This window comes from Anastrepha ludens, chromosome 4 (genome assembly GCF_028408465.1).
Source record: "Anastrepha ludens isolate Willacy chromosome 4, idAnaLude1.1, whole genome shotgun sequence".
Classification (NCBI taxonomy): Eukaryota; Metazoa; Arthropoda; class Insecta; order Diptera; family Tephritidae; genus Anastrepha; species Anastrepha ludens.
Window position 1 is genome coordinate 127,228,107 of NC_071500.1, and position 12,491 is coordinate 127,240,597.

Below are 12,491 nucleotides of genomic sequence, written 5' to 3' on the forward strand. Positions count from 1 at the left end.
GAAAAATGCCGTTTTGAAAAAAACACGTTCAAAGTTTCAATACCTACCTTAAAACGTGCCGAGGCATCTCTACATATTTAGGTATAACTCCGAAAGTATTGCTTAGATCTACTTCAAATTTCGTGCGTATACTTTTGAATATATGTACATTACAAAAATGCAATAAAAAAAACTAGGGTCTGTCAGACTCACGCACGGTAGAAGTGAAACTTCTAAGTTGGTTGTTCCATGCATGGGAGCCTCGGTTTAGATCTCTCCCCCCCCTCTCGTGTTAAATTCAGGTTTTCATATTTTTTTTCCTATATCACTCCACATAAATTTGTACTATTTATTTTTGTCCTTATTAGCTTCAAATTTGACACTTGGGTGCAGTGTTGCACTTGACGCTGACATTTCTTTGCACTTCCAATGGTATTTTTTGCCTACTTTTGGCGCGTTAATCAATTTGCTTTAATCACCGAAACGTTTGAAATGTCATTTTACAACCTTCTACTTCAACTATCGTCACTCGTTTGGCAAACGCACTCATTGTATCGCTTCGTCTCCTCCATACCTACCATCTATTTGCTTCACAGCAGTTTCTTATTGCTTTCCCGCTTACACACATTCAATCGGCGCTTTATCTGATACTCACACACAGCACTCATTTGCACGGGCTATGGCTATCTATAATACCCGTTGTCGGTTGTCGATTGTCGGTTGCCTGCATGTCGCCAGTCTACTTCAATGCTTACTTGTGTGCTATATACATTTCAGTTCATATTATTTCCAAATTCGAGAGAGAAGGGGAGAGACGGCGTGTCTCGGTGGCTCCCTCACATCGTTCAGCGCTTGCGATGCGAGAGAGCGACAGAGAGAGCGAATAGGCGAGAGTGGGAAGGAGCAGCTGCTCCTTGGCCCCGCCCATTTGACGGATTTCGGTAACGCTCCGAACTTACCGTTTCACTCGCCTATTTTCAATCTACCTTGGGGCCCCCGACGCGCCTAAAGAAGTTTCACTTCAAAAATCGATTTTTTTGAAAGTCATAACTGCGTATAACCCCTTAAGGGAACGACTTTTTTGCTATATTTGAAGTTATGTAATATAACTAGATAAGGTACTCTTTTTGTAAAAATGTCAGTATGGTTTCTTTAGTATTTAGTAGTTTATTTTTACAATAAATATAACTCTTAATGTCCTATGTCTCACTAAGGATTGATGACCGGAAGAAACGATTACACCTCTATGGTTTTAATTCGCATTCAATAAATTCAAAGGCTTTTTAAAATGTGTAAAAAGGTTTTCAATCTTAAAAAGAGTTGAGAGAGGGGCATTTAATATTTTTGCATAACCTTAAATGGAGCCAAATATTAAATTTGCACTTTCAACTTATCAAATTTTATAAGAGTAAAAAAAATTTCATTAGCACTAAAATCTTCTCAGAGTGACCTTTTTAACCTTTTTTTTGTTTAATAATATAGTTTGTTTTTTAACTTATAGTTTCGGTAGCTTTAAATTAAAAAAAAGAAGCAAACACGAAACTTCAAAATTTTCGCATTTTCGGTATAAAAAGGCACTAAATTTATTGCGAAGAGCAAATGGTTGGCAATACTGCACAACTCAGCAAACGTGACGTCACGTACGCTCTGATGGGCGCAATCTTCTTTCTATCATTCTTGGTTACTATGGTTGTTTAGGACATGAGTCGAAATTTGAGTGGTGTAAACGTCGGTTAAGTATTCACTACTCATTTTTCTAAATACAACCCTACCTGGCAGCCAAAATGGCAACGAGACTCTCTCTCCTGCGCGCTGATCGTGACAAGTCGGGAAAACTAAAAGGTTTAAGGCAAAAAGCAAAAAGTAAAAATACTGAAGACGGGAAAGTGAAGACTTATGCTGAAAACAGTGAAGGCCGCATGGAATCCCTTACCGCATGCCCTTACCGTGCACAAAAACTCACCCCGAGAACATCTGCGTTCTTTTAATTACATATTTACACAATACATCGGTTTGTGTGTGTATGTGTTTGGTTGTATCTACACAATGTTGCCATTGATATTTTTGCTTACACACTTTTTCACACATCCGCGTTATCAGTTACAATTTTTCATTGTTTAATAAACCAAAGCCAAAAACCAACAAATGCAAATAGTTCATTTATCTATAATTAACATTATTCAACAGTATTTTTAAGCTATTTTAACAAAGATTATCATTTATCTAAGTTTATTTTGTAAATGATTTCGAAATGTACTGCTTGGCTACACTGTGTGGTGAGAGAGCAATCCGCTGGGTCGGAATTACGGAATTTTTTTAATAATGGTGAAATAAAATCTACGGTACTACGATACGGAAGGAAGGAACTTTTCGTTTACATGGGGTTCTCATTAGTTTGATCGAAACAGCTGAGTCGGAATTGCGTTTACGGGCTTCACTGTTTTCAGCATTAGCAATCAAGCAACTCGAAAGGGCGAGAACAGCAGAACATTAAAAAGGAATGTTAGGTAGATTTCTATAAGAATATTGAATACTGATTTTTGTGTATTTTTTTGGTCGCGGCCATTTTCTCCAAAATAAAAAATAAATAAATAAAATAATAAATAAATAAATAAAATAAAAAAATAAATAAATAAATTAAATAAATAAAATAAATAGGTTAGGTTAGGTTAGCCTGGTTGGCAATAAGCCACGCATAGACCTTTTGGTCCCTAGTGATATCAGATGGAGACCGACCTCTATAAATACTTAAAGTAGACATCATGTAGGATGTCAGCGCTTTTGGCGAATCTAAGTAGGGCTGCGAGCTCCGCTTTTGAGACGTCTTCCAGACCCGGCATCTTAGTCGCGTTTTTAATAATGCCGGACAAACGCACAGAAGGTGTTCTAAAGTCTCCTCAACATCCTCTCTGCATTTTCTGCATTTGTCCGTGTTAGCAATCCCTATCTTGTACGCATGTGCAGCCAATAGATTGTGACCTGTTAGCATACCTATGATAGTTCTGCATTCCTTTCGCGAGAGCGTAAGTACGAATTGAGTCAGTTTTTTGTCGTTAGTTCTACACATGACTTTTGTTGTTTTGCATGTGGTCAGGTTAGTCCACCTAGCTTCCACTTGCCTTTTCATGTGGTCGTCCATTTCGTTGTATACTGTGTTTAGCGGTTTTGGTATGTCGTTCTCTTGTTCAAATGGTAGTCTAACAGCACTTTTTGCTATCTTATCTACTGTTTCGGTCCCCATAATGCCTTTGTGACCGGGTACCCAGTAGACATGCAGCCTACTGTTTGCGGCTAGCCTTTCTATGGCCTCCCTGGCCTCCGTCGAACATTTTTGGACTTAATACAATATGAGCTTATTGCTCTTATTGCTGCTTGACTATCCACGTATATATTAATTGTTGAGTTCTTTCTTGTTCTAGTGTAGGCTAGCTCCGCGGCCTTCCCCACAGCAAAAACTTCCGCTTGGAAAATACTGCTGTGGTCTGGCAGCTTGATAGGCTGCCTTATTCCTAGTTTTGAGCAGTAAATACCCGCTCCCACTCCGTCTGGAGTTTTCCAGCCGTCAGTATAGATGTGAAAAGTTCTATGGCCAGGCTTCATGCCTTTGTGCCATCCCTCCTCTTCAATTGTAGTGCGAAACCTTCTCTCCCAATTAAAGTACGGAGTCATGTAGTCCGTGCCACCTGAGCTCCACTTTCCTATTGAGCTAAGACCAAAGGTTCTGCAGGTGAATACCCCCGCAGCCATTAGCCTCCTCGCGGATTTCGCTGCCAGGTTTTCCGCCATGAGGTCAATAGGTGGCATGCTGAGTATCATTTCCAGCGCCGCCGTTGGAGTGGTCTTCATCGCTCCTGTTATGCACAGAGCAGCGAGTCGTTGAATCCTTTCCAGCGGCATTAAGTATGTCATTTTTTTTGTTGCAGTCCACCATACTAAGGTTCCATACAGCAATATCGGTCTGACTACTGCTGTGCAGCACCAATGCATCAGAGAGGGTGATAGACCCCAAGTAACGCCCAGCATTCTTTTATATGCGTACAACGCATTACTGGCCTTTTTCACCCTCTCCTCAACGTTGTGCTTCCACAGCAATTTGCTGTCCAGTATTACTCCGAGGTACCTCGCATAATCTTTGAGAAGGAGTTCGTTGTTGCTTAGCTTCGGGAGGTTCCACGCCGGAACTTTGTACTTCCTTGTAAAAAGTACCATGTCCGTTTTTCCCGCGTTTATCCCTAGCCCTGCGCGAGATGCCCATTGGTGTATCGTTTTGAGAGTGTTGTTAATCACATTACTGATGGTGTCCAGGTACTTTCCCGTAACTACTATAGCTATGTCATCGGCATATGCTACTAGTTTTGGTGCCCCTCCGTCAAGTTTCTTAAGAATTTCATTTGCTACAAGTAGCCATAATAGCGGCGATAGTACCCCACCTTGCGGAGTACCTCTGCATGCATATTTGGTGACGCTCGCATCGTTCCACTCCGCTCTTATCTTTCTGCTAGCTGCCTTATCCATAGATAAACCGCGGGTTGCACATTAAGTGACTCTATGCTATTTAAAATAGCATCTTTTGTCACGTTGTTAAAGGCCCCTGATATATCTAGAAATACGCCTAGAGCATACTCCTTATATTCTAACACCTTTTCTATGTTTAGTACAAGTGAGTGAAGTGCAGTTTCAGTGGATCTGCCTTTAGTGTAAGCATGCTGCGCCTTGGATAATTCGTCCGGCGCAATTGTGTCTCTAATGTATGTACATATATAGAATCTTCTCTAACGTTTTCAGTAGAAATGAGGTCAGACTAATGGGCCTGTATTCCTATGAGTATAGAGGGTTGCTTTTTCCGGCTTTTGGAATAAACACAACTCTCGCTTCTCTCCACAATACAGGAACGTAGCCGAACCTCAGGCATCCCCTGAATATCGTTCTTAACCATGGTACCACAAGATGGCTTACCTTTTGGAGCATGGCTGGGAAGATTCCTTCCAGTCCTGGCGATTTATATGGGTCGAAACTTTGTATAGCCCATTCTATTTTGTTGGTTGTAATTACGTTCGTCGGGATTTCGTGCACAATATCTCCTCTAGGTTCGAGATCTGCAGTGCCCGCACACCCTGGAAAATGTGTACTGGCTAGGTCTTCTAGAGATTTCTCACAGCTGTCAGCCCACTCCCCGTTAATTTTTCGTATTGCTCTTGGCATAGACGGATTCTTGGATACCAGTTTCCTGAGTCTAGCGACATCGTTAGTGTCTTCCATTCTGCTACAGAAGAAGTCTTTCCAAGATTCTCTCTTGGCTTTACGTATCTCTTTCTTGTATACTTTTAGTAGATCCTTATATTCTTTCCAACAGAACTCATTGTCAGCAACTTTGGCTAACCTATAGAATTCATGTACTCTACGCCTTTGTGCTCCTAATTCTCTGTTCCACCAAGGAGGCTTCACCTTGCGTCTATTACGTGTTGGAGGGCAGGATCTTTTAAAGGCTTTGACAAGAGTAGTTGCAAACAATTCAACCCCTTTCTCAAGCGCGACGTGTGACTTGTATTTCCGGGGTATCATTGGTGTTTTTGATAGTATATCCCTATACAAGTCCCAGTTCGTATTCTTAGGATTTCTAAAGGATGTAAACTTGTTTTTTGAGCGGAATATAACCTGAAAGCTTATGTATCTGTGATCAGAGAATGAGGGCCTACTCAACACTTCCCATTCCTGAACCATAACATGCCTGCTTGTGTAGAGTGTTAAATCGAGTACATTCTTCGAGGTTGGTCCCACATATGTTGGTTCTTCACCTCTATTAGCTATTTCTAGGCTACTCTGAAGAATATAGGTAAAAAGTGACTCACCTCGGTCGTTTATGTCTGCACTTCCCCAGACCGTGTGATGTGCGTTTGCGTCCGTTCCTACCACCAGAGCATGCTTCTTTCTGGCAGCTGTTTCTACCAGCTTCCGAAGTTCCGTCTGTGGTGCTTCTTCACATGTGGCATATAGCAGGGCCCAAAAAGTAGCGTCTCATCCTTGCAGCCCTCCAGTGCCACCACTGTCAGATCGTCTGAAGAGAGATTATGATCAATATAAGAACATATACTTTTTTTGACCATTATCGCTGTTCTTACCTTATTTTTTACAATCGGGGTGTATGTGCTGTAGTTGTGTGACTTTAGACCGGAGACTATGTTGCCCGATGCTATCCATGGTTCCTGGACTAGAGCCACATCGTAGCCGACTCCCTCTATGTTGAGCAGGAGCTCGGCTGAGGTGTTCTTACTTTTGTGGAGGTTTATCTGAAGGACTTTCCGCATCTGGCCTCAGTACCTTCTCGGGGTTGGATACTACCTCCAAGACACCCTTCTCCACTTCCTGTATATTGAGGGAGGCTTCCAGAATCTCTTTTATACCGAGATCCTCTTCCACCTCCCCCGCAGCGAGCGTGTTGTGGTTGTCATCTGCCGGGTTGCGCTTTTTGAGGCGAAGGTGCACGCTACCAACTCCCCAAGCCATCCTCCCGAATCGCGCGTAAAGCAGGTCCTCTGCCGGCTTGTTGATTTTGATAATATAGTCCTGGCTACCATTAGCAGCTGCTGGTTTTGACACGCTCAACACTTTCCCATCGTCTGTCGGCACGTCCGTGTTTTGTCGTAGTAGTCGCAGTGCATATTCCGGTTTTACCACTCGCGGAATGAAAACCTTTGCCTTCGGTATTGAGGGAATGCAGCTGCGATCAACAATTTCCAGTGATGCCCCCTCCCACAGTCCGTGAAGCGTTTTTACCGCTTCCTTTAGCCATGTGAGCGTGGGGTCATCCTTGCATTTTATGATTTTGATGCCGCTGAACCACCCTGCTCCGTCGAATGCTGGCATGGGTGCGTTCGGCTCTACGTCCATTTTAGTAAGCAAGGTTTCCAGTAGCTTCATTTCCACTACTTTCCACCGTTCCTGCGACATTCGCCCCAGCAGGTCGCTACGGTCAGTGAGAGCCGCTGCTTTTGACGTCGTAGGTCTTTCGTCTCCGTTTTTCGGTTTAACCGTCTCGTGCCTGTGCTTCTGCTTTTTTGATGGCCCTGAGGCCTCACTATCCGCAGAACGCTGCCTCTTGATGGCTAGCTCTTCTTCGATTTTGTTCGCATATTTCAGATTGGAGGCTGCGAACATTGGCTTTGCTGCGTGGAAGGCCCGGCCATTTTTGATCTCCTCTCTGGTCCAAGCCAACCGTTCCTCCTCTTGCTTCGTCAGGTTGGACTTGCTGCCAAATCGGTCACAAACTTTGACCGCGGCCTTGTATCGGGCTTTGACCTTCAGCTTCTCTTTATCAGGCTTGATCCTTGGTCTGTTCTTGCTATCCGAAGCAGCACCATTGGACTCAGCCGGAGAACGCAGAAGAGCCTCTTCCTCAGCTGTGTTAGTGCTTCCGACGCTTTCGTGGTCCGAGTCTTCGTTGACAACGGCACCTCCGCGCTGAAGAGCGTTATGTGTATGTTTGGCAGTAGAATTACGACCACTATAGCCTGCTCCCGCTGCAGTGGAAGTTTTGTTACTTAAATTTTTGTTGGTATTCATCTTTTTTGTACGACCACCTGCTCGACGAGGCGAGCGCAGTGGTCTATTTATATAATGGGGAATTCAAAACGGTCCACCACGGCAGCGCCCCATGCCGTGGCACGGCCACAGTTACTTCCTAAGGCGGCTCGGTGTTAGGAAGGCGCCGTTGAAATATAGCCGGTCTGGTGAACCCCCTGGCTGCAAACCATCCAATGGGCACGGTGTCGCATAACACCCTGGATTAGGGGGTGGGCTAGGAGAGGAAATAACGGGATGTAAGGGGTTTGGGGATGACAAAATAAATAAAATAAAAAATAAATAAACAAAATAAAAAATAGCTAATATAAAATAAATGGATAAAAAAGTTATAAAAATTCGGAGCAATAAGTTTGAAATTTCCATGAAAATTTATCGAATATTTACAAATTTTATACAAAGATTGAAACTTTGCTTTAAATGGTTTTTGTTGTATTTAGTATGTATCTACTATAAAAAAAATTAAAAAATATATAAATAATTAAAAAAATAACTAAAATAAAATAAATAAATAATCAAATCTTATCAATAAGTGGTGCACACTTTTATTTGACGCTCACAGTATATTGCCCTTCTAGTTCACCTTCAGAAGTAATAATAATGCATATTAAGAGGAAGACTTAGGATTTATCATTATTTACATTGGCTATGAGTAATTGTTACCGTATACTAATGACGACAATTGTAATTTAATTATCGTTTTTATTATTCTTCTATATTTAGATTATTTACATCACTGCCGAAATACACTCAACGTTTACTAGTTTTACTATTTGGTACATTCCGTGTTATTGCCAGCAATGCAACTCAAGCTAGCACTGGCATGACCAGTGAGGCACTGGGCGTTTCCGTGGCACCCAGTTTCTTTCAATCGTGCGTTAGTGATGGGAAAACCGCTCGTATGGAGGATGTGCTTAAATTCAAGGTACGTTAAAACATCCAACATCCATGAATCAATACATACATATATTCATTCATACATATGCACAATACATGAGAAGTTGGAGGAAGAAGTATCGGTCTTAGTAAGAGTACCAAAATAAATTCATATTTTAAGCATTTGTGCATTTGGGCATTTAGATCGATTTATGCTAATCGAAGTTGAACGTGAACTCATGTCCATACATTCAGAGGTACTCGGTCGGGGAAGTACAAATACTGGTACTCGCTTCACATCCGAGCACATTATGTAAGGCATGATGGTGTAAATTTGGTTTGGACTGAGCAGAATTTGAAGAACCGGGGCGTCTGCCATATTAAAAATATTAAACAGTATTAAAAATTTAGCCACAGCTGTTGAATATTAGTTGTGAACGTATAAAATATTTGTTTTTGGAAAAATAAATCCACTCTTTTGTGTAAAATTTTTGCGCAAATGGTTTAAAACTGTTTTATGGTCGATCTTTAGCTCCTAAACGATGCTGCAACTACTAACATGCCGATTAATTGCGAAAAATGCGAATGAAAAATGACATTTTTCGCAGCCAACATTTCATTGTCCTTATGCCAGAGGGATGACTGTACAAATTTTCAAATTTCGAGTTAATGGGGTGACTTTATTAATCTTTTGGTGTTATACCAAAATCCAGATAATTGATTTTCCAATTTTTTCATATTTACACATCCATTTTTCTGGCATAGGGGGCTAGGTAGGTAGGTGAAATGGTTGAAGTCTGGCACTCCTCAAGTAGCACTAAAGCGCCGTTTTGATACCATTATGAGACCTCCAACTGGAAGATTTCTACAGCCAGCAAGAGCTGTTGATATAATGGAGAAGATTGATGGGATTTAGGTTGGCGCACTGCCCTAGGCTGTCGAAGAAAGGAGCAGTGGCCTTATTTGTCTAGCCGCCAAACCCGAACATTTACAGAGAATATGCTCAACAGTCTCCTTCTCTGAAAGGTCCCACAGCTTCTGCAATGGGGGTTAAATGGTAATCCTAGCTTTTCCGTGTGTGTGCCGATCGTCCAGTGACCGGTAAACACAGCTACGAGTTGTGAAATTAATTGGCGAGGACTCCAAAGGACTTTCTGAAACCTTCGTGTATTGTACTGGGGCCAAATATAAGGTTGTCAAAAAAGTCTTGCGGTATTTCCGCAAGCTTGTCTTTGCAAATGCGTAGTTCTAGTTGTATTCGTCGCATCGGTTCACGCTAGAGCTTTTTGGAAAGCTCTTTTGACGTGCTAACACATTAATTGTTGTTTGCTTTTAGTCGTTCGTGAGTTATAACGTGGCAAACATGGAGCAAAATAAAGAGAAAATACGGCATATTTTACAGTACTACTACGATAAAGGCAAAAATGCATCTCATGCTGCCAATAAAATTTGTGCAGTTTATGGACCCGATACAGTTTCCATTTCCACCGCACAACGATGGTTTCAACGTTTTCGTTCTGGTGCAGAGGTGATCGAAGATGCGCCACGGTCCGGAAGGCCTGTCGTCGAAAATTGCGATAAAATCGCTGAATTGATCGAAAGAGACCGGCATAGTAGCAGCCGTAGCATCGGCCAAGAGCTGGGCATGAGTCATCAAACCGTTATAAACCATTTGAAGAAGTTTGGATTCAAAAAGAAGCTCGATGTATGGGTGCCACACGACTTGACGCAAAAAAACATTTTTGCCCGTATGGATGCATGCGAATCGCTTCTGAATCGCAACAAAATCGACCCGTTTTTGAAGCGGATGGTGACTGGCGATGAAAAATGGGTCACTTACGACAACGTGAAGCGCAAACGGTCGTGGTCGAAAAGCGGGTAAGCTGCCCACACGGTGGCCAAGCCTGGATTGACGGCCAGGAAGGTTCTTCTGTGTGTTTGGTGGGATTGGCAGGGAATCATCCACTATGAGCTGCTCCCCTAGGGCCAAACGCTCAATTCGGACCTGTACTGCCAACAACTGGACCGCTTGAATGCAGCACTCATGCAGAAGAGGCCATCTTTGATCAACAGAGGCCGAATTGTCTTCCATCAGGACAACGCCAGGCTACACACACCTTTGGTGACGCGCCAGAAGCTCCGGGAGCTCGGATGGGAGGTTCTTTTGCATCCACCGTATAGTCCGGATCTCGCACCAAGTGATTACCACCTATGAAGTTGGCATCTCGTTGGGAACTCGTCATCGAACAAAACGGCGCATATTTGACTTAAATCGCATTATAATAACCAATTTTATGAACAATTGAAAATTCAATAAAAATACCGCAAGACTTTTTGGCCAACCTTATAGTTTTCGAATTAGAACACGAAGAAATGGAGCTCCATCTTTTCTGCGCTTTCCTGAGAAATAATTTGAGCAGTTCCCCTTTAACAACTGTCAGGGGGATGCCGATGACCGGGTAGGAGGTCTCTGAGGCCAATTCAGTCCACTTCTTGGAAAGCTCATCATCATTTCATTTCCTCTATGTTCCTGTGTCCTGGAACCCAGATCAGAGAAATGTTACTTGCATACCCAAGAGATTTGATCTCCTTCTTAAAGGAGTTTACTAATTTCATTCTGCACCATGGCGTTTGCCTTGCGGTATGAAGTCTTGCGTTGTCGTGGTGAAACAAACTTTGCCTCTATTCACTAAAGACGGTCGATTTTTTTTAAGTGCCTCATTCAAGTTTGATAGCTGATGGGAATAATAATCAGCAGCTATCGTCTGGTTTGGTTCCAGAAGTTCATAATAAACAATACCGGCCATATCCCACCAAATAGACTGAAGAATCCTCTTGGGGTGAAGGCTATCTCTAGGGGTCGGTTCTGGTGTTTCATCTTTATCTAACCATTGGCGTTTGCGAACAGGATTTTTGTAAAGGACCCATTTTTTTTATCACCAGTAACGATACGGTTAAAACAACTTTCATTTTCAAGCCGTTGCAGCAGCTGAGAACACACATTCACTCTCTGCTGAAGGTTGGCAACGGAAAGTCTATTCGGAACCCATTTTCCCAGCTTTGAAACCTTTCCCAACTGAACCAGTGCCTGTGAACTGGCCTCTTATACGCGTGCAAAGATTCCACTTTATATTTTAACAACACGTGCTTCTATCCGCGATTAAAATCATTTGTTGAATGCACAATATATCAAAGAAAATATAAATACTTATATATTTCCGTTATATTCCGCGAATAATTTTTTGTATGCAAAAATCGTACAAAAGTGAAATTATGGGTAAAATAGGCATGAACTTATGGACTGACCTGATAACTTGGTTTTTTATACTAAAATTTTAGATATTAATATAAATTTAACATTTATTCCCAATACATAAATTTATTATAATATGTTTTAGTTTATTGGTTGATGAATAATGTTTGATTTGTGTTACAGGTGGCCACAAAAATTATGAAACAGATAATTGATAAATTTGCTACACATGATTTGTTTGGGCGCGAAAATTATGAATACTATGCGAGAGTTACTGGGCGTATTCTTAAAGTGCAGGATGAATGGATTTGCAGCTTTCAGTATCCACCTCCACCACGTGGTAAATTGGCTCAACAAAAATATGCACGTAAGTAAAACTTCGATTGCTATTCATATTTTTTTATGTATTCACCCATCACAGAATAATGAGGATGATTTGGGCGGCAAACACTAGGGAAGTGAAAAAATGAAAACTTAAAGAATATTCTGATTGATTTAATCAATATAAAACGCAAAGGAAAAGTGAAAAATATACCGTTTGGAGATGTCATACAACTGTGGAACTCTCTATGTGTCAAACAATACCACGTCGCTCACCATTAATTGGAGCATAAGCGGGGCCTAAACACATTTGAAAGATGCTGTATTTTTGTTCTTGATGAAGTTTAACCCCTTGCCGTGTCATTTAGCTCGACGAAACTCGCGCCCAAGTGTTACGCCCGAGAAAGGTCACAGCAATTATGAGACTCGTGACTAACTCTGGTGGCATACTGATAGAAACTAACATTCAATCACGACCCAGGCT

At 41.8% G+C, this 12,491-nt stretch overlaps 1 protein-coding gene across 6 annotated transcripts in view; it reads left to right on the forward strand.

Moving 5' to 3' along the window:
• LOC128861111 (T-cell activation Rho GTPase-activating protein) overlaps positions 1-12,491 on the forward strand; it is an 80,725-nt gene that overhangs the window by 30,629 nt on the left and 37,605 nt on the right. For all 6 annotated transcript variants that reach the window (XM_054099013.1, XM_054099011.1, XM_054099012.1 and 3 more), the window contains exons 2-3: positions 8,281-8,482; positions 11,870-12,053. In XM_054099013.1, coding sequence (XP_053954988.1) covers positions 8,281-8,482; positions 11,870-12,053 — 386 coding nt within the window. The remainder of the gene's footprint in view (positions 1-8,280; positions 8,483-11,869; positions 12,054-12,491) is intronic.